We start from the raw sequence: 22698 nt of genomic DNA, 5'->3' as shown, positions 1-22698 counted from the left end.
TACCTAACAGCTTTGAAGACCGCCCCCCNAGCTTTGAAGCCCCCCCCCCCCCCCCCGCCACCCCTGGGAGCGGTTCGTCTGGCCGTGTGATTGCTCCTCAGGGACTTGATTTCTCCAACAGCAGAACTCTGAGGGTGTCAGATTCAGACTTTCAGTATCTTGGAAAGCCGGATTGTTTGTATCTAGGAGGTAATAATTTCACAAAAGTACCATCAAAAGCTTTCGAAGTACTTAAGAATCTTAATAAAGACTGTCTGTGCCTCTTACCCATGTTGAAGCAATACAGACTTTTGCATTTAAAGGACTTGCCGACTTGAAATAGTTGCTTCTGAAAAATTCAAGAATTAAAAAGTCTTACTAGGGATGAATTTAGTAGAATTAATCATCTTAAACATTTGATTTTAAGTCATACTGATTTAGAAAATTTAAATTCTGACGTATTTACCTTGTTAAATAATGTAATACACCTTAAGTTATAAACAGAATAATCAGTGTTGATAATGATACATTTGAAAATATGGGAGCATCTCTGAAGATCCTTAATTCTGTCATTTAATAATCTTACAGACTTACATCCAGGGGTCCTTAAGCCATTGTCTTCATTGACTCATCTCCAGGCAAATTCTAATCCTTGGGAATGTAACTGCAAAGTGTTGGGCCTGCGCGACTTGCTAGCATCTTCAGCCATTAACCTAAACATCCGTTGTCAGAACCCCCCTTCCATGCCCGGCAGAGCGTTTCGTTATATTAAGCGGACAAAATTGACAGATTGCAGTACATCTTCGACAAACACATCCAGAGCTTGGGCTATAAAATCTCTTCATATTCATCACAAGACCACTGTGTTAATGATGGCCTGGCATAAAGTAACCACAATTGGGGAACATTTGGAAAATGCTGAGACCGTTACTTTCGGGGAACAAATTCATACTTCACCTGCCAGTAGATTTTTTCAAGAGAATACCTTTGGTAATCTACTAGAGACTACTGCAGTGTTGCCTGTGCAGATACAGCTTACTTCTTCTGTTAACTTGAACTTGGAGAAAAACAGCGCCCTACCAGTTGATGATGCTTCAGTGTCAGGGAAAACATCTCTAATTTGTACACAAGAAATTGAAAGGTTAAATGAGGCTTTTGACATTTTGCTAGCTTTATTTATCTTAGCTTGTATTTTGATCATGTTTTTGATCTACAAAGTTGTTCAGTTTAAACAAAAACTAAAGACACCAGAAAACTCGGGGGAAAGTAGACTTGAATATTACAGCTTTTATCAGTCGGCGAGGTATAATGTGACTGCTTCAATTTGTAACACTTACCCAAATTCTCTTGAAAGCCCTGGTTTGGAGCAGATACGACTTCATAAAGAAATTGTTCCTGAAAGTGATGCACAGGTCATTCTCTTTGAACATTCTGCTTTATAATTCAACTCATAATGGCTGTGAGAAAACTTAAGTGCTGTGGACATGAATAATGTTGAAGCCTGCTTGTAGAATCATAAATGTTATTTGGAAATAGAATGAATTATATGAGCTTAGCACTAATAAATAATGTTTTTAATAACTGTGAATACTGTATTTATTCAGTAGAAATTTTCTTTGGTAGGCACTGAAGTAATAATAATAGCTAACATTTCTGTGTACCGAACACTGTGTTAAATACTTTCGATACCACATTTAATCATTAAAAAGCCTTGTCAGATGGTACTGTCTACATTTTACAGGTAAGGAAGCGTAGGCAGAGGGAGTTTGAGAAAGTCTCACATTCTCACACTTGTGACACTCCTTAGGTATGATTACAAAGCCCATGTTCTTAATTTCATGCTATACCACTTAGGTGATAGGGTTATAATTGTGAACAACGTAGACACTGGTACTGGTAGAGCTTAAAATCTAGAGGCGGGAACACATGGTTATTGTGCAGTGTTCTAAGTGCTGCGTTGGGCATTAACGTGTGTGGAGGTGGGGGGTGATTTTATGAGAAAAGCAGCATCAAAACTGGATTGTGAAGGATGAATTGGAATTATCCCAGTGACGAGAGCTGAGTAACAGGTAGAGGTAACATCATATCAGAAGGGTTGAAGAAAGAAATAGAGTACTGTTTTTCAAGAACTAAACTCCTGTACAACTGGAGCTGTGAGTGGTGACATGAGATTTGCAGCTACAGCGGTATCCCTTGATGAAGGATGTTGTAATTTTATGCTTTTCCCCTAAGGAAGCAGGGGGCCATGGAAGGATTTTAAGCAATGGAGTGACACGATGAAATTTTTTTTTTAGCAAGTACACTCTTTCTAAAAGGAGCAGCATGAGTAGAGGATGATTAATTGGGTAGGAATCTGAATCCTGCCCAATCCAGGGCAGAAAGGATGGATCCTAGAGCTACTTTGGAAGTGAGATGAACTGATGTGGCAATTGGCTGAGGGTGGCAGGTGAGAGAAAACTAAAAAAATGTTAAGATTTTCCTGTAGGCAGCTCTGTGCTGCATTCCCTGAGCAAAGGAAACAAGAGCAGTGGGGAGATAAGAATGGGGGCAGAAGGAGTTCAATTTTAGATTTATGGAATTTGAGATTCACATCAGATCTCCAGGTGGCAATATCGAGCAAGCAGAAGATGAGAGAGATCTAGCTGGTAAAGGTGAACTTTAACCTTTCATCTGTCCAGTACTCTGAAATTATATGATACAGTCTTAACAATAACAATAACCATTTTGGGCCATGAGTTTAAGATACAGGTAAGGGAGGAAGAATAAGATGACAGAACCCCTAGGATATGATAGTAGCCTCAACTGACAGTCTTCAATATAGATAGATGGTAATGGAAGTAATGGAGGTATGTAATGTTCTTCTCTATTAACATAAATTTATACTTGTGTAGCACTCTCCAGAATGTTAGATACAGCGAGTGGCCTTTCTTGATCTGCTTACAGTGGCCTGAACTACAAATATGTGTTAAATTTCCTCTCCACATTATGTGGTTTATGTTTGTGCTGTTCTTTCACTTCCTCCCCAATTTTTTATCATTAAAAGGTAATACTGTCCCTATGAAATTAGCCTGAAATGATCTGGGAGTGTTTAAACCATGTGATAATTATCTGGTTTGTGTTGTGAAACTGAAATAATTACATGAAGTATGATGGTGCTATGTTCTCCAGTAAACATACAGTGCTTTTCAAACTCAGAATCACCTGGAAGCCTTGGTAAAACACAGATTCTGTCCCCACTCTTTCCAGACTTCTTGATTCAGTAGGTCTGGAATGGGGCCTGTGAGTTTGCATTTTAACAAGTTTGCTGAAGCTGCTGGTCTGGGCACTGTGCTTTGAGAACCACCGCTGTGTGGTGGTACTTGAGAGCAAAGCAAGAAGGAGCTTGGTAGTGGTTCTGGGTATCCTGGAAATTGCAGAGAAGGACAGAAAGAGACATAAAAGAGGAACTATACCTTCCTATGAAAGGAATACTGCATTGTCCTGAAGGTATACATTCATGATTACTTTCTAATTATTTAATGCACAGCTTTGTTTTCAACAGTGTCCAACATATACAGTGGTGAGGTTATACCTCAGCCCTGTAATTACCAAATCTCTAGTAAATTCTTTTACATTCCTTTTTACAAAACAAGAACCAGGTCTGTCAAAGTGACTTCTCTAAACATCCAAAATAAGCATCAGTTGCTTCTTTTTCAGCCCGCTGTCTTTTCCAAAAAGTTCTGTACTAGTCATTGATCATTTCCTTTCTTAATGGTGTCGTAGTGTGTCTTCATTGGGCAATGTCTAAAGCACATTAGTCGCAGTTTCTTCTCGTAGATCATTGCAGTTATTTTTTATTGTCTTTTTTTTAACTTTTTAAAAATTTTATTTATCTTTAGAGGGGAAGGGAAGGAGAGAGGGAGAGAATATCAATGTATGGTTGCCTCTCATGGGTCCTCTGGTTTGCAGGCCCACACTCAATCCACTGAGCTACACCAGCCAGGGCTATTTTTTATTGTCTTAATAATGGCATTTTCCCTCCTGTGTATGTATACTCAGTTGGATGGTAATAATATAATATAATATAATATAATATAATATAATATAATATAATATAATATAATATAATATGGAATGGTTTTATAATATAACAGCCTTTATAAAGATCATTGTTGGGTGTAAAAATTCAAGTTTTATTTAAAAATACTTAGTGAATTTCCACTATGAATTATTTTATTCCATTTCCTTGCTTGTATTTTTCAGGGGATCTAGATTTATTAATAAACTTTTCCATGACCATGCAGAGAATGGCTGTATAGAAAGGATATGTTTCCATCTAAGTTACAAAAGTATTTGCAGCCTTGGTCCTGGAAAATATCTAGAGGGGGAAAAAACAAACTAATTTTAGCGTAAATGTCACCACTTTGTGCCTCTGACGTAGTAGAAATCTCGTGGTAAGACTGATAAATCAAGGCTGTTTCTTTTGCCATTTCCTTTCACTAAACTGTTGCTCTTTGCTACATCCTGTTAACAACATAAGCAGAAGAGTATAGCTAAGAGAGTATTTCATTTGGTTGTGGCTTTTAGTGCTTAAAAGCTTTTTATTTCTTTAAATTATCATAATTTGACTGACTGCCTATATTTAAGATACAACAATGTGAAATTAATTTCAAATATTAATTGTGGTATACAAATAGTATAATTATTGTCTGGTTAGATCTGAAGAGATTTTAAAGTGATTTCGTTTTTTCTTGGGCCTGCAACTATGAAAAACTGTGAATCATCAATTTTATATTATGAAACTGTTCAAAAAGGGTAACTGAAAACTTTGTGTGTGTCTGCACGCCTGCTCTCCTTCTCCGTCCGAGGGAGTGAAGATGTGATGCAAGTGTGTGAACCATCACCGAGAAGAGATTTCAGGCTCATGCTCTGTGACAGTGGATCAGTTACATGAAAAAAACAGAAATGTAAAATGCTCACTAAAAAATACGAATAAAAATGGGAAAAGAAGAAAGAAGCTAAAATTCCCATTTAATGTCTACTATTTAGGCTAACTAAATGAATATTAGAGTATTTCATTTACTTGTGCCCTTGGGGATTAATTTTTTATCTTTCTAAAGGCATTTTGTTTTCTGAACACTTGTAGTTAGGTTCCTAATGATACAAAAGGTCAAACAGTTTTAAGTCTGCATGGCTTTTTAAATTGGGTTAGTAAACACAGGAAGATGGATTGATTTTTAATTGCATATTTTTCTTTTCCCTTGTCCTGCCACCGACTGAAGCAAAACAGCAGGACACGCTGCCACTTCACCCGGAAGCGGGGTTTTCACTTTGCCCTTTCTTGGCGGCTCTGTGGGTCATTAGTGAAAGGCCCAGTGAGTGCTTTTCAAAAGGGCTAAGTACATATTTTTTTAAACAAGAAAAAATCACGTTTCATAAAGTTTTTGCAATTCATATACTTTACAGACAGATACTTTTACACACCCAGAAAATGCCTTAAAATATTCCTTTAGGAACTAAGTCAAGAGTAAGAACTATGATTTCACTTGTACACATTTGACTAAAAAGTTTACTGAAAACTATGTGGAATTGTTGTAAACGGTCAGTTGGTCTGTGCTTACTGAGTACAGTTTTGCACATTTTCACCTGTTTATTTCATCTTTGTATATCTGTAACATCACTTACCACATACCTGAAAACACATAATTGAAAAACAAAACTAGCAGATCTTTGAAAGGGCCTGTCTTCTTTCTGAAGCCTATTTGTAACTTGAGCCTGTGTGAATAAACGTTATCAGCCAAGTTTGTAAAATAAGAGAAGGAAAAGAATTTGTGGCAAGTAAGAAGGAGGCAAATGTTCTGCTCATTCACACTTTTTCCCCTTTGGATTTACTTCACTTCTGATCTTTTCCTTTCATTCTCCTCTTTCATCCTTGGTGTTAAACTCTGCATTTTCTCAAGTGACTGTCTCAGAAATAGGTTCCCACACAGCTGTCTTCTGTTCCATGTTCTGCCTCATGTCTAGTGTAGAGTAATAAGTTGTATTACAGTATCTGCAACTTAGCTCTCTATGCTTGTAATATGAAGTAAAAATGAGGTTGAAAAGCTTTTGGGGGGTCATTAACTCCCATGATTATTTATTGAGTGTTCTCACATTATGCATAATAAACATGTAAATATAACCTATGGGCTCTGCTGCAAGTTACTTACAGACTCATGGAGAGCAGGCATGAAAACTTAAAGGACATTAGGACAAGGTGGTATAAATGTTGCCACATGAGTTGCATGCCACATGCAACCTATTGCAGAGGTGTTACACTGCCAGAAATTCAAAGGACGATGCTCAGTTACAGTGGGTTCAAGAGTGGGCAGGAAAGGCTTCACTGAGGAAGTGTGAGTTGAGTGGAAAATGGAGGAAGAACGTTGGAAGAGCAGATAGAGGAGTCAGGAACTATTGTATCAGGAGGTGCTGACTTAACTGCTTGGAAGTAGTGAAAGGAAGGGTAAAGCAATGTACTTTTGGAGAGGTGGAGTCAATAGAAATTGCTGAGGCTCTTGGTAGGCCTTGAAAGTTCTTAATTAAAGGAGAAAGAATGAAATGTAAGAGACTGGAATAGAAAGCATTCATTTGCATACTTGAAGCCCTCAGTTAAAAAGAAACAGGTCAGATGGATCCCATTTAGCACTGTGAAATGAAAATACCTTTATATCAAAATCGGGGCTTGTTTAGGAGGAGCATCTCCTAACACGATCAGTGAAATATGAATTAACTTGAAAATTCTAAGATCTTGAGTGGAGGTAGAATGATTAAGTCCCTTGGGACCAGGGATGCAAACTAGAGTTACGATTTTCCAGTACTTCGGCAGCACCATCCAGGTGAAAGGATGCACTGACTTTAGGTGTGTGCCAGGTAGTGAGTCGGAAATACCTGTAAAACTGTAAGTGGCAGTTAACCATTCAGAATACCATAACTTGATTTAAAACAAAAAAAGAAAATCTCATTTGTTCTTCAGTTTCTTTGTCTTTCCTGAAGACTTTCAGTTCATGATGAGCTCCTCAGTTTGCAACACAGTTTTTCTGTTTTTTTTTCTTCTGTAAACCATAGAACAGGTAACATTCTAAAGTGCAACCACTTCCCTATGTGCACACAAAATTATGGGCACTAGACTTTAAGCTTCCTTTAGTTTCTGAGTTTCCTGAGGGTGGCCATATGTGTTATCCCCAGGGCCTGTGATGGTGGCAGACATATTTTATGGTCTCGTGAAATGTTAACTAAAGTGAATGAACTTAACTCTGGTGAGCTATTAGGAAGGGTTGGCCTGGCTAATATGACCTCTTATTCTAATAACTTCTTTCTTTATAAATTAATTGGTGTCCTAGCATAACCACACCTCATACTTATTATTACTGCATGAGCCAGTCTTTTTGAAGTCTGCTCAAGGGACCCCACCAAAACGTAAAGCTTTGGCAGTAATATTCAGTAATCACGTTGTTTTGTTTTGTTTTAGCTCTAGTCTGTGTGTGTGGATTTTTTTTTTAAAACTGTAGTATAGAAGATAGGAGGAGTTCAGCTAATCTTTTTAGGACTCTAGAGTTCTATGTCTTGGTTAACACTTCTCAGTCATTTGGTACTGGTTTGAGGGGTTAAGAACTGAATGAGACCTAAAATTACATGCTTTCTCTTTCTACCTTCACTTTTCCACATTACATCTGACACCGGATGTCAGTGAATGTACATGAGAGGACAGTTAGAAGATGACACACAGAGAATTATTCTAGTAAAGTATTTCTCATAACTCGAATAATATACAAAATATTTGGGGTGTTTTTTATTTAAAAAAAGGAAAACTCAAAGTAATGCCTAGTTCCTGTTTTTTGTATTTGAAGAGAGAGCGTATATTAGATTATCTAAGTACATGCCTTTTATTATTTCCTCTTTTTTTGTCCAAACCTATTTTCTTTTATTCCTCTGAGGGTTTATAGCTCTCTTTTGACTGTTATATTTTAAATGTTTAATCACAATTTACAGCATTTTATTCAGAATAGTTGTATATTTTAAAATACAAGATTGATCCTTAATTTGTAAAAGGCGAGGTTTAGAATATTGCGAATAAGTTAAGCAAAAGCTTAATATTCAGCACTTCACAATGAATACTGTTTAAAAGAAATAGATTTTAAAGCCTTTATTTTAAAATGTTATTTTACACATTTTTAAGATACTTAAAAAGGGGGACAGGATTGTATAACTTACTGCTACTATTTTCTTTGAATATGCGTTCCATACGCCAGGAAAGCCAAGCCTTTTGTGGCTCTTTGTTATCCCTAATATTTGGGTGGTATTTTTCCAGAACTGCTTAATGTGGTAATTGAGTGCTTTTGAGTGCTTTTTGAACTTGAATTCTTTGAAGATAATCATTATATAATTTGTCCTTTTACCCATCCCAGAATGTGGCCACTTCCTTTCCACTCATTTCCTTCAGTCCTTCTTTTTTCCTATAGAATCAACTCTTCCCATCAAAGCCAGTTTTCATACCTTTCCACTTTGGGCCATAATCATCCTCCCCTATTTTGAACTTCAAGTCTGTGCCTCATCCCTGCTGGCAGTAATAGGTACTCCGGGGTGAACATGGTTTTTCCAGTCTCCTGGACTTCACCCACCCTCCCCACCCCACAAACTCCAGCTAGATAAATGTCTGCCCCCCAAGCCCTTTTCTGTGCAGCATGTCACATTCCACTGATGAGTTACTGACCTACCACCGACTGGGGTTGCCTCACCTCTCTTCCTTTACCCTCACTAGACAGTCCTCTGTCCAAGCAGGTCACTTGGTAGAGCTAGAAATTCAGCTGGAGGCAAAGGCGGGAAGCGGGAGGGTCAAGTCCCGGGGTCGCATCACTTAACTGAGCTCTCTGAACCTGAATGAGCAGGGCCAGGACAGCATGAGCAGGCTGAGCAGAGTTTGGAACAGTTTCCTCCAGCCTGTGTCCAGTCGTCTTCTGTGAATATCATTATCCGTTCTTTATTCTAATTTTTAACACCTTTTTTTGGTCAGTCTTTCATTAATTCTATATTTTCGCTTTCAGTACATCTCAAGTTTCTGAACTCAAAAGATTTTTCTTAGAACTTTTCAAGGTATATTCTGGTTCCAGCAGTGTCATCTAAACAATCTCATCATTTTTGAGAAAGGGGTGAAGTCTTTTGGCAAGACTTGTGTAAAGTTTATTTTATCTCTGCTGCAGTCTGATTTATCAAAACCTGTTCTTAGCCTCAAGGCTGTGTGTTGTGAATGCTCATGTCTGAATTGAGGCCTAAGGCACTAGAACTGTATCATTTATTAATTCAGCATATTGCTCATTACTTTTTCATAATTACATGTCACAGAGGTATAACTTACTACCTTCTCAGAAACATGTGTGCCTGTCCTGGTAACACCAACATTGATCAGTATGGCAATTTGGAGGAAAACCTGTAATCAGATGAGCTGGTTGTCCATTTTACCATTCTTTCCTCTCCAATACACTCCCTTGCAGTTAACACTCCCCCGCGTAGCAGAACACGGTCACCCTCAGGTCGCCAGGTATCTGTTAGGAAAATTCATAATCCGTCTTTTGAGCAAATGCACAGTAGTCAGAAATTACACTGATTTCTTGTGATATTTTTTGATGCTTTGAGGTGATGTGAGTAGAAAAGGCAGGTGTCTGAGTGGATTCTTCCTAAACAGCATTACAGAAAGCACTGTAAAGAGCCTTGGAAGCTGTAGCTGAGAGGGCTTTGTCTGTTTTAACTAACCGCGGTCAGTGGTTGAAAGCTGGCCAGAATGCCACTGTGTTGACCGGGGCCGAACGGGGCTCCGAGACCCTGCCTGCTCGGCACGCTCTGATGGATTAGGGGTGAACTGCTTGCCGTGAGAAGGGAAATGGCTTTTCCTCCATTGGTTTGCCATCCCTGACTCCAGCCTTCATTTTTATATACAAGGAGACCAACACCTAGAAAAATGAATTAACTTAAGTAGGATTGCAGAGTAGTGGAATTCTCAATAAAAAACGTCGTTTTTTAAATTTTTATTTAAATTTTTTTATTCCAAGGTGTTTCTCAATAAGGCCTGATAATGTAGACTGTGTATATGTTTCTTCAGAGGCTCGCTCTTTCTTATATAAAGGAAGCACAGTAACATCAGGAGTTTATACTCCTGCATTAGAGTATTATATGCAGACTAAAATGTACTCAAACGACATCACCTGGTTATTATTTGTTCATGTGGTGATTTCGTTTTCTAAAATCTGATCACATTTGAATGTATAGACAAAGAGTTTTGACTTTACAGAGATGGGAATGCGTGGCCCAAAGTGATGACATTGGGAACTACTTTACATTTAAAAAATCAGTTACAGATGTTAATGCAGTATGAGAAACACTGTATATCCCTGATAGGGGTAAGTTCTGTGGAGACAAAAGTTATAATTTATTCAGTTGGTTTTAAAATCAAGTAGTATAATTTAGTGTGCCCATGGGTAGGGTATGTACTCCCACTTTTTCAAGTCAGGTTTATTAAGGTATACATGGCCTGTCCAGAGAGTATCCAGCCAGGTAATATGAAAACTAGGAAGTTGCTGAAGAATGTACAAGATAACATTACACACAGGACAATGACACCTCAGTCCCCTTCAAAGAAGACACCTTGAGACCTCACACAGTTCACCCAGTTGCCATCAGCTACCCCATCCTATTTTGCTGAAAGGGAAGATCTGAAATCTCTTCCCTTTCAAAGGTCATTTTAGTTATGGGAAAAGCCAGAAGTTGCAGGGCACCTAATCTTGGCTGTAGGGGGGCCGAGTCACCTGGGTGGTTTGATGTTTCGCCAGAAACGTGCATGAGACATGGCGCATGAGCAGACATGTTGCCAAACACCAGTTGCCCATTGCTGTGGCCTTTTGAATCATCTGAATAGTTTCTGCAGAGGAATGTTCAATCTTAATACAAAATTTGATGCAGATTTGTTGCTCTACTCACTCAGTCATTTTGAATGTGACAGCCACACAGTACACATGCTCACTCAACAGTGTCTACCGTCCCTACTGACTAGTACAGTGAAGTCATCATTGTTCACACATACACATTCCCGTCCACTCTCCTTGGCTGCCAGGTTGCATGGGTGTCTACAAACTTCTCGTTATATTAACAATGGTTGAATTTTGGGGGGACAGGCCTCATAGTTTACATGTAGTGAAACCTCTTTTAAGCATGCAGGATTTCTTTTTTTCTTTTTCATTTTTAAGTGAGGAAGGGAGAGAAAGAAAAAAAAGCATTGATTTGTTGTTCCACTTGTTTATGCATTCATTGGTTGATTCTTGTATGTGTCTTGACTGGGAATCGAATCCACAACCTTGGCATATTGGGATGACACTCCGGCCAACTGAGCTCCCTAACCAGGGCCAGCATACAGTTTTGACAGATACACACAGCATGTAACCACTCACACACTCAAGATATAGAATATTCCCATCACCCCAAAAAGTTCCCTTTAGTTTTTTACCTGGCAGCCACTGATCAAATAAATAATTTTGCCTTTCTAGAAAGCCATATAAATAGAGTCTCAACAATATGTAGCCTTTTGGGTATATTTTATTTCTTAGGCTACTGTTTTTCTTGCATGTATCTGTTCTGTTCCTTTTTATTAAGCTGACTGCTGTTCCAATAAATAAGTTTTCCCATAGTTTTTTATCTATTCGCTATTTGATAGACATTGAGATCATTTGCAGCTTCGGATTTTATGAATAACACTCATAAATATTCATATACAGATCCAAAGATATTGTTGTGGTGTTTGGTAAATATTTAGGAATTGCATTGCTTGGTTATGTGGAGTGTGTTTACCTTCCTAAACATTGCCAGTGTGTTTTCCAAAATGGATGTGCCATTTTTCATTCTTACCAGCAATATTCTGTGTGGGAGGTTCTGTTGTTTCTCATCCTTGCCAGCACTTGGTATTGTCAATCTTCTTACTTTTATTTTTAATTAAAATCTCAGTGTGGTTCTAATTTGCATTTCTCATAACTAATGATACACGTAGAGCATCTTTTTAGGTGCCGATATGACATCTCTATGTATTCTTTGGTGAGGTGTCTATTTAAATATTTGCCCATTTTTAAATTGAGTTGTCTTACTGAGTTTTCAGTTTTTTATATATTCTAGACCCAAGTCCTTTGTCAGATACATGTTTTACAAATATTCATTTCCCAGTCTATGGCTTGTCTTCTGTTTTTCCGGATGGTTCCTCTTAAAAGATTTTTAATCTTTAACATTTTTGTATCTTTACCTTTCTAGCTATAAAATCAACACAAGATTATTATAATAAGTTAAATAATGGTAAAGCATCTCTTTCCTATGTAATCTATGCTTCTGCTAGTTAAACACAAGATAATCCAGTGAAAGAGAAAATTTTAATGTTATGTACAAGAAATAGTTTGAAAGGGGTTTTTTTTTTTGTATTTTAGAACTACGTTTCTCTTCATCATCAAGAGTATAATTAGGAAAAAGAAAATACCTGTTGAAATACTCCAGTTTAACCTGTTCTGCTCTTCTTGTATTCTAGTGTTATTCAAGATAAATTCTGTGGAATTATAAACATCTCAGTGGAGGGCCTGCATGATGTCATGACGGAAGATCCTGAAACCAGAACTTACAAAGAGTAGGTGGATGGATCATTTAATTAATTGTACTTGGACAAAAACGGGGTGGGGGTTGGTAATTAATTATATCCTGCATGAGTTTTGTTTCCTATCACTATATAAAAACAGTATAGCAACTATTTTTTTTATTTTTCTTATAATATCTATTGTCTAATCTTGAGATCAGATTTATTTTGTTCAAGTAAAACTCTGAATTGGACTTCTTTGGTCTAATTATCATTTTATGATTTGATTATTTTTAAATCCAAGTGCATTTTAGCATATGACTTTTTTAAAGACGTTTTGAGTATTTTTTAATCAAGCAGAGCTAAGTTTGAATCTCTTGTACTTCACTGACTTTATTTTTTTATTGTATTTTTCCCATGATCACTTATCCCCCATATACCCTCTCCCCACCTCAGTCACCACACTTGTCCTTTTCCTTTTTGCTTGACCCCTCCACTCCTAATCTCCCCGGTGTCCCCTCCCCACCTAGCTGTCATCCTGCTCTCTTTAGTCTGTCTCTGTTTTGCTTTTTAGTTCAATTTGTTCATTAGATTCCAGAGTATGTTCTGTTTTTCAAATAAAAAGTTTCCCGGCCTTTCACGCAAGTCATCAGGAAAAGGGGATGAGTCAGCATCCTGTTTTTGTATTTGCCTGTTTTTAGCATCACTGGCACCTTTGAGATAACTAGAGGGTCATGTGGTACTTGCCTGGCTCTAAAGAGAATAGTTAAAATCATGTTATCATGAATGCTGATAATCTCATATCTATATAACTATTAATCTGAATTTTTTTAAAAATCAATCATTGTATCCTTTTGTAGTTAGTAGAATTACCTCATCTTACTTATTATTACTATTGATAAAGGGCATGTTTCATATAATGATAAGCAAGGCTTTGTGATTTTCAGACCACTTTGAATTTTTCCTCAGGGATGAATTAGGCCTGTTTTCCCATCTATAGCAAATGGGAAAAATTGCTCTTTGAATCATATTTTGTTGAAAAATATAGAAAGCAGGCATATGTTGTTGAATCTTATTAAATATGTGTAAATAAAGTGTCTGACATGTAACTTAACTTTAGAGAACATAGGAGTTCAGATGAAGTAGGAACCTCAAACTTCTGTGATTACAAACCAATTTTTATTTTCTTTTTATAAATACCCAGAAACGGAATTGCTGGACTATATGCTAGTTCTGATTTTTTGAGGAGCCTCCATATTGTTTCTCATAGTGGTTATACCAACTTAACCTCCTCAGCAATGTGCATGGGTTCCCTTTTCTCTACATCCTCACCAACACTCATTGTTTCTTGTCTTTTTGATAAATGCCATTCTAATAGCCCTGAGGTGATACCTCACCACAGTTTTGATTTGCATTTCCCAGATGATTGGTGATGTTAAACATCTTTTCCTGTACCTGTCCACCATCTGTGTGTCTTCAAATGTCTATTTAGATCTGCCCTTTTTTTAATTGGATTTTTTTTGCCGTTGAGTTGTATGAGTTCCTTACATAGTGTGAATATTAACACCTTCTCAGAGGTATGATTTGCAAATATTTTCTCTAACTCAGTAGGTTACCTTTTCATTTTGTTGATGATTTTCTTTGCCATGCAGAGGCTTTTTAGTTTGATGTTTCTGTTTGTTTATTTTGCTTTTGTTACCTTTGCTTTTGGAATCAGATCCCCCCCCCCCCCCCCCCGCCCCAGGAAAATCATCATTAACACTAATGTCTGCACTTTCTTCTCGAAGTTTTATGTCTTACATTGAAGTGTTTAATCAATTCTGACCTAATTTTTGTGTATGGTGGTCCATATCATTTTTTGAATGGGTTTCTTTATATGTTTGTATTTTAGTTAGTAGAGATTTTACTTCATTAAACCAGAAATTTGTCTTATGCTTATCATTAGTGGTTTTCCTTTTTTTCCTTAAATATTTTGTTTTTCGGCAAATTGGAAATGAGATTTACAACCCTTGCCAATGTTTGGGAAGTAAAAAGGAAGAGAGGGTTTAGTCAGCATTTCAGGATGCTTAAGAGGCACTAAAATTTATTAGAAAAAGACTCGAGCTGTGGTTTTTGTAGCTAGAATGTGTAAAACATACTGGCCATAAAGAAACTCATAAATTTAGGCTCCAACAGCATTTTTTTTCCTCCTTCACTTAATACATTGACCCACCTGATGGTTCTTCAGAATAGAGCAGAGAATACAAGAAGAAACCATGGTTCCCAAATTCTGACATTATCACCTGTATGCTACCCAGATTTGCATAGGTCCCAGTGACCTCCTCTGCCATCCCTCTTCCTTAGTTCTCCTTTTCTGATTCATTCTGCTGCGTTTCTTAAAAGCTTAATTTCTTACAGACTAAACTTGGTGCATTCTTCTGTGCTAACCCTCAATTTACATTACTGGCCTTCTCTCTTACCTCTTTAGATTCCTCATCGTTCCCTGTATGTGCCATTCAGTTTTACACACGTTGCTTGAATTACAACGTTTTTCTCTCCTGGGCATGTCATGCCCTCGGTCTTGGCCTGTTTGGCAAATACCTACCTCTAGAATCCTTCCCAGACTCTCAGGAAGAATTCATTGCATTCTTCTCTGTTCCTTCATGGCACTTTGTCTATACTGTTGATACACAAAGGGCTGGCCTCTTGTAGTACAGGCTCTCCCTGTGAGATAAGTGTTCTAGGAGCCCATTTCTATCAGTGTGCCAGCTTGTGTTGTTGTGAGAAGCTACATTTGGCCTCAGTGAATTTTTTTTGAAGACTCAACGTGCTTGCCCATTGCATGATGGGTGATTTCTGAGCACACCTGCCCACATTGCTCTGAGTGTTCAGTTTTTGATCAAAACCAGCATGACCCCTGTTCCCCACCCTCCCTCTTCACCCAGTCGTGCCCCAAGCAATTTTTGTTTGTTCATTTCCCCTGATGAAGAAGTCCTCAAGGGGAAGTGTTTTGCCATTGTGGAAGAGGTGAAACAAAAAATGGCAGAACCACTAAAAGGCTAATGAAAATTGATTAACTCAAAAACCATTTTGAGCAGTGGGAAAAAGTCTCAATAGGTGTATTACATCAAATAGAAAGTACTTTGAAGGTGACTGAAGTTTAAACATTGAAGAATAAAGGCATAGTTTTTTATAAATACTGGTTTTGGGGGGGTGCCCCCTTGTACAACACGTAGTTAGTTGCTTTCATATGTGATCTAGTGAACATAGAGGACATGAGGCAATGCATAAGAATGCTCCTTTTGACCAAAACTGTTAACACAGGATTGAAGAAATTTAAAGAAACTGATTGTATGCATATACCTGTGGCATATACGTCTAAAACTTAGCTCTGAGTTTGCTAACTAACTACCATGGTAAAAAGAGAAACATTAGGAATGAATGTGTATGTTTTCAAGGAAATAGATGTATCAGAAGAGGGAGACTTTCTGGGCATGAGCAGAGAAATGAATTTTTGATAAGGTATTTATGTAAAAGGACAGACAGCTGCAAGTAAGAGAAACCATCAGTCAACTGGCTTTAACAGTAGAGAATTAGTATCTCTGACAACAACACAACTGTGGGTACGTGGCTCTAGGATTAGCTATTTGAGTCCTCACAGTATCTTCAAACACCTGGTTCTTCTCCATCTCCTGAGCACATTCACTTCATTTGTGGACTGATTTCCCTCATCACAGTATAGTTGGCATTACAGTTCATAACAGTGACAGTGCCAGGCAAGTAATCTCTTTTCCCCATGTCTTTGTTGTTTTTTAACATCAGAGAAAACCTTTCCTAGAAGTTGCTTCATCAGACTTCATGTCTAATTGGCTAGGGTTTGTTAAACATGCTCCTGCTGAAGGCATCATTGACCAGGGGACTTGTGTTCATCTGATTGCTTCTTGAGCCGCTGGCAGTGGGGCCAGGATCAGCTGAAGCATCTGGTGCCACGGAAGAGGAGGATAACTGGACAAATTCAGGCAACCAAAGTGTCTCCCACAGATTCCATTGAACACTGTTGTCAGTTCTGCTTTTATTATAGCATCCAGAAGTGAGTTGTGTGGGTTAAGTAAAAGGTGTTATTACAAATACATTTAAACATAATAATTGTCAAAGCTTTGACTCGCATGCCAACAGTGTTGGTCATTTGGCACATTAGAGTTTCTTGTTGGAAAAGGTGCTAACATGGGCTGGAGAGCCTGGTTCCATGCAATGAGGGAGTGGAGGGTGTGGGGTGGCTGCCCGCATGCACATGTCCGTCCTCCCCATCTTAAACTGTTGTTACCATTGTGTTGCTAGTATTACATTCACAGCCCATGCATTTTAGCTGATTGGAAATGATTTCGTTCTCACTATGCCTTATATGTGAATATCACTTCCCTGTCTTTAATCTTTGTCAACAAAATAAGATTTGACTTTTAATTTAGCTGTAGGAAGGAATTCTAACTTGGGTCTTGTCAATTCAAAAAAAATTTTTTTTATTTTCCACTTTCCAGAGTTCCAAATTAATGCAGTTTGCAGGGCTGCAAAGCAAAACATTCTGCTCTGTGCGTAGTGTGTAGTTAATGAGGAAAAAAATGTGTATGTTGTATATTTATATCCAGAATATACTTCATTATTAACATGATACATCTTTTTATTCTGGTAAAGGAGAACAGAGAGTTTTTACTATACAAGTAAGTTAACAGATTTTGGAATGCAGTGAAAGAATTTGATTCATTACAAAGCATAGCTCCTTGGAGATCCAGATTCATTGCAGTTAGAGCTCAAGTCTACAGCAGGCATAAAATTACTATTGCGAAAGAACCCCATCATATTACTTAGTTCTAAAATGCAAACTGGGATCTAGACTTTTCTGAGACATTTCAATTTTTAAAATAGCTTTTGGTTTGAAACAGTAATATAGGGATTTCTCACTTTGTGCCTGAGTCCCTTGGCCAGCTAGTTGTGCTGCACCACTTTACGTCCCAGTGGACAAAAGTATGGCAGCTGGAAGAGGTTAAGGCCATGCAGAGTCGGGGATTGAACTTTTGCTGTTGTTCAGGGTTTCTGATTTCAGTGTAAGGTTCTTACTATTTGATCCTGCCCGTGTGTACTGACTGGGTTGTAGTCAGTGGCTCAGAAATGGTTTTCTTTTAATAGTGGGGCATAGGACACACAGGACATTCACGTCCCCTGCAGCAGTGAGTCTGATCAAGGTTCTGGTGTCCGAATCAGTCCTCAATCCTGAAATAAAAATTATTTACAAAGCTGGCTCAGGAATCGCCCTTCCCTTATATTTGCTAAAAATATAAGAGGAACTAGGCTTCATTGCCACAGTTTATTGGTTAGGGTGAATTACTAAATAAATTACTAAATTCCATTCTTCTAAACTAGGAAACAGTGAGGTTTGTTCCCATTAACTTGATTCACTAGACACTATTCATGTCGTGTCTCCCTGGCCCCAGTGTTGACTAACTAAAAAACTATATTTGTTATCTCTGCTAATGGTAAAGAGCAGTGATGCAGATAATCAAAATAAAATGATTTGTAACTGTTGTGCAGGCACAAGTGCCATTGGGAACAGGCTCCTCATGATGCAGTGGTAATGTCACTCGGAGCAGAGTTGATTGTTACATAATCTGTAGTGGTTTAATGATGTTATGTCTGAAGTGATTGCTACTGTTACGAAACATGTATAATAATCTACAGGCAAATGAACAGTAGTAAAAGGAGTATTAATTTTAAGTGTGTCATTTTTTTAGAAAGACAAAAAGGGTACTCCTTGCTTGCCAAGTGATATATGGTTCAAAGTTGCCTATAAATAAATATCTTACAATTTACTCTCTTAAATACTGAAGTACATTGTTCTAAATATTTTTGGTGTGGCACTTTTTGAGGTGAAATATTTTTGTAATTAAATTTATTTTTACTTATAAATCTAACTTATCTGACTATTCTGTACATTTTTGTTACATAGAAACATTAATGGACTCAGTAATATGAGGGTTTGTTTTTAGTATGTTCAAGTCTTAAAAATTTATTTAAAACATTTTTTTAAAAAACTATAGCTGTATGTTAATGTCTCATCTTGAAGAACCAAAAGTAACAGAAGATGAAGAACCACCCACAGAACAGGATAAGAGGAAAAAAACGGTGAGTTACGAAAGCAGTTTCTAAAAACTTGGGAGAACCTTGTATCATCCTTTTCTGTAGGCCTGAACGTATCTGTCGGTCCATTCATGTATCTATCCATCCATCTATCTCCTGTTGCAAAGGAAAGGTAAGCTAACTGAGCTTTGAAATTTGGGATTTATTCCTGAAACAGATTAATTTTATTCCTTATACAAGAAGTTAAGTTTAATTCTTGATACGAAATAATTGTTTCTTATCTTAGCCAAGCAGAGGGTTTGTTCTTTTACCTACAGAAAACATGTGACCCTCAAACCTTTGTGATTTGTGATACTGAGTCTTCTGCTTTGTGGTGATTTACTGAAGTTGCCACATTTCAAGTTAATTCCTGGATCTTTGCAATGAATTTTTTTCAGAGATACATCACAGGATTTTATAAAGATGCCTTTAAATTAACTGCTAAATTGTTTTTGAAAACTATTACTTCTTGCTACCAAATATGATAAGAAAAAATAGAACAAAAAAGGAAACATCTGAAGTATCTTTCTTTTAAAATTAGTTATAATCTTGAATTTTTAAATGTTTATTTTAATACATGAATAAAAAATAGATACATAAATAAACTTGCCCTGTCTTTTTGTTCCTGGAATCTCTTCTAGTTAGTCTCCTGGCCTCTCCAGTTAGCTTCATTATGCCTTCTTTCTAATTTGTAAATGAGAAAAGCAATATCTGCCTCACAAGCAGAATAAATAAATTAATATGTAAGATGTCATTAGGTAATGCTGAGTACCTAGTAATTATGTAAATTTTAGCTATCATTGATATTTTAGTCTGCTCATGATACTTACTCCTTGAATTATTCAGCTTTCTACTGCAAGGATTTCATCCTCAGCATACAGCTAAACTACATTGCTCTGACTGCCTTCTTTTAATCTGTGTTTTAAGTTTGATCCATTTTACTTCACTTTTATGCTGGAGATAACCTTCCTAGCACCTAGTGTAGAGGAAAGAACCATATCCAAGAATTCATAAGACCTGGTTTCTAGTCCTGTTTGTTAAATGTGACCTTGCTCAAGTCACCTTGTTTCTTTTTTTTTTTCCAAGTCGCCTTGTGTCTTGAGGGCTACTTCCTCATCTGAGAAATGCAGGGAGAATTAATGGACTCCTAGGGCCTGTGAGCTGAAAAATGATTTTTTTTTTTTGCTCTTAACATTATTCCTTTCTTTTCTCAGTATGTAGTATTCTAGTGAAGTATTCAGCCGTGGGTATACCTCTGGAGTTATTTCTCCTGTTAAGTGAGGCTGTTGATTGGTATCCTAAACCATGGGCGTTGTATTTTCCTCACTTGGAGTGATAATAGCCTTTTGTCATGACCTAAATGGTTTTTTCCTGTGTCTCTCACTGCCTCTTTTTTAAGCCCTGACTCTATCATTGGTGTTATAGCAAAGTATAACATTAGTCTTTATAAGATTCTGAACTTATAAATAATAGATATTCTGCTTCCAATTAGTCATCAGGTTTTTTGCACACTTTATTCATCAGTTGGTCTGGTAGTTCTATCCTTAGCAAGTTAATCTACCCAAATCTGTTTTTCATTATATATATTAGTAATATCAAACAATAGTAATTTTAATTCTAACTTTATTTTGACGGTAAGTGAAATACTATCTTAAGAGCAGTGTAAGAATGTAATTTAGAAATACACTAAATTCCTTGATTCAATTTTGTAATCCTCAATTTTATTTGAAAGCTGGTTATTTTTATCATTATTGTTCTAATTATAGGTAGTATCGATTTATAGAACAACTATTTTTTAAATGGCTGATTTTATTTTAAATCAGTCATCATGCTATTTGATATAGATTTATGTTGTTATTTCTACTAAGATTTCCAGTGCCATGGATGTAACTCTTAGTTTTATGCTGATGATAGCATAGCATTTATGATTAGTGTTGGGATTATGTATTTTGCTCCTGAATAATGAATACAAGGCTAATTTTTCAATAACTTTTCAATAACAAACAAAATTAGTTTCACTGTATCTTCAGGGTTACAAGTATAAATTATGTCTTTTCTTTCAGTAATTATGTCATCATTCTTGTTCTGTGATATCTTTAACATTAGAAATTTTTTGAGAACGATCTAGGTGTTCCTTGGTTGTAGTTTCAAAGGAAGTGTTTGCTTATAGATGATAATAAATTAATACTTAAAAGAAAAACCTAGCATAGAGGATTTTTTCATTTTCAAATGGAACTATTTATTTACTAGGAAGAATACTGTGTCTGATTGGTTCTGAAACTGGGCGATTGACAGTCTGATTTGCTTACTGTTAGTGTTGTCGTAAAGCAGCCTCGGGTGCAGGTCTGATTGCAGGAGCTGCTTTGCTAGAGAAGGACGTGGTGGTTTGTGCCCCTGGCTGAGGGAGAAAAGTTCATTGAAACTTCCCACAAAAAGACACATGCGGTAGAATTCATGGAAAGGATCATTAAAACAGTTTTTATCCTTGTGTTCCCTATGTAAAGAAGCTAGAGGAAAAAGACTGAGTATGTTAAGTACACACTTGGAAGGTACTATTAAAAGCCTCACATCAGCCTTCTGGGGGTTAAAAACTACAGTATCCCCACATCATATAAACTTAGACACAAGTGTTAATTTCCTATAGTATTGGCAAGACGGATGCAGGTTGGGTATTCTGGAAAGAAAGATTATTAGTGAACTTTAAGACAAAACAATAGAAACTATACAAAATAAGCCCTGGCTGGTGTAGCTCAGTGGATTGAGCGCGGGCCTGCGAACCAGACAATCGTGGTTCGATTCCCAGTCAGGGCACATACCTGGGTTGCAGGCTGGTTCCTTGCAGGCTAACTACCAGCAGGGGGCGCACAAAAGGCATCCATACATTGATGTTTCTCTCCCTCTCTCCTTCCCCTCTAAAGATAAATAAATAAATAAAATCTTTAAAAAAAAAAGAAACTATACAAAATAAAATATGAAAAAAGACTGGGAGGAAAAAAACACTTCAAGCAGCTTAATATACAAATAATCCAAGTCCCCAAATGAGAGAAGGGAGAAGTATTTGAAGAAATAATTGTTAAATAGAGACTTCCGGCCAAGGTGGAGGTATAGATGGAAACACTGTGCCTCCTCACACAACCAAGTTCAAAGACAACAAAGTTTTAGTAACAAAAACACAACCAAAACACAGAAAATTGAACTGTGTGGAAGTCTGACAACAATAAACCATTCAGCCAGACCAGTAAGAGGGACGGAGTCAGCTGCTGGTGGAGTGGGGTCCCAGCAGGAAAAAGCGGCTGGACCCACCCAGGCACACAGGCAGTGATTGGCAGACCCCAGGTGTTGGGTGGCAAGGGAGGGACCCAGTGAGGGTGCAAGGCAGCTGGCTAACTGTGATCACACATTCGCACACAGATAAACCAGGTGAAGGAGCGAGCAGCGAGACAGACTGCGCAGGCTAGGGCCCCAGTGCCAGGAATTAAAGTCTAAAAGCACCAACTGGAAAAAATTTCAGGGTCAAGGTGCCGAGAGAGGCTCCCAGGCTCACAGAGAGTTCGTTGGAGAGACCCACAGGGTCCTGGAGGGTAGACAAACCCACACACCCGGGAGCTGGCACCAGGGGGACCCGGTTTCTTGTGGGAAGCAGCAGGGGGGACTGAAATCCGAGAGAGAGCAGAACAAGCACCATTGCCCCTTTCTGACCCCACCCCCACATACAGAGTCACATCCCAGCCACTGGGTTGCCCGTCATGGTGAAGACCTAAAGCTCCGCCCCTCATATGTAATATGCACGAACAGACCAAAACATTATGGTTCAGGAAGAACAGCTCAAAAGCCCCAGAGCCAATACTTCTAAGTGACCAAGAGATAGCCAACCTATCAGATGCACAGTTCAAAATACTGGAGATCTGGTTGATTTTAGTCCCAAATTAGAGGAACAAATGAAGGCTAAACTAATTGAAATG

At 37.6% G+C, this 22698-nt stretch overlaps 1 protein-coding gene and 1 non-coding gene across 8 annotated transcripts in view; one reads left to right on the top strand and one right to left on the bottom strand.

Annotated features, from left to right (window-relative positions):
• The window catches only part of IPO11 (importin 11), a 185143-nt gene that overhangs the window by 146725 nt on the left and 15720 nt on the right, over positions 1-22698 (top strand). For 2 of the 7 annotated variants that reach the window (XM_037062876.1, XM_037062880.1), the window contains 2 exons: positions 12548-12643; positions 18658-18742. In XM_037062876.1, coding sequence (XP_036918771.1) covers positions 12548-12643; positions 18658-18742 — 181 coding nt within the window. Of the gene's footprint in view, positions 1-567; positions 677-12547; positions 12644-18657; positions 18743-18802; positions 19218-22698 lie in introns of those variants that run through there. The other 5 variants (XM_037062877.1, XR_005068903.1, XR_005068904.1 and 2 more) reach the window with 5 other exon arrangements.
• On the bottom strand, positions 5218-5353 carry LOC118998879 (small nucleolar RNA SNORA21). Its single transcript, XR_005068966.1, has one exon. It is a non-coding gene; the product is annotated as a small nucleolar RNA SNORA21 (small nucleolar RNA).

This window comes from Sturnira hondurensis, unplaced genomic scaffold (genome assembly GCF_014824575.4).
Source record: "Sturnira hondurensis isolate 20B ecotype Veracruz unplaced genomic scaffold, ASM1482457v3 Scaffold0014384, whole genome shotgun sequence".
Lineage (NCBI taxonomy): Eukaryota > Metazoa > Chordata > Mammalia > Chiroptera > Phyllostomidae > Sturnira > Sturnira hondurensis.
Note: the sequence above shows the minus strand (reverse complement) of the source record. Positions and strands in the feature narration are given on the sequence as shown.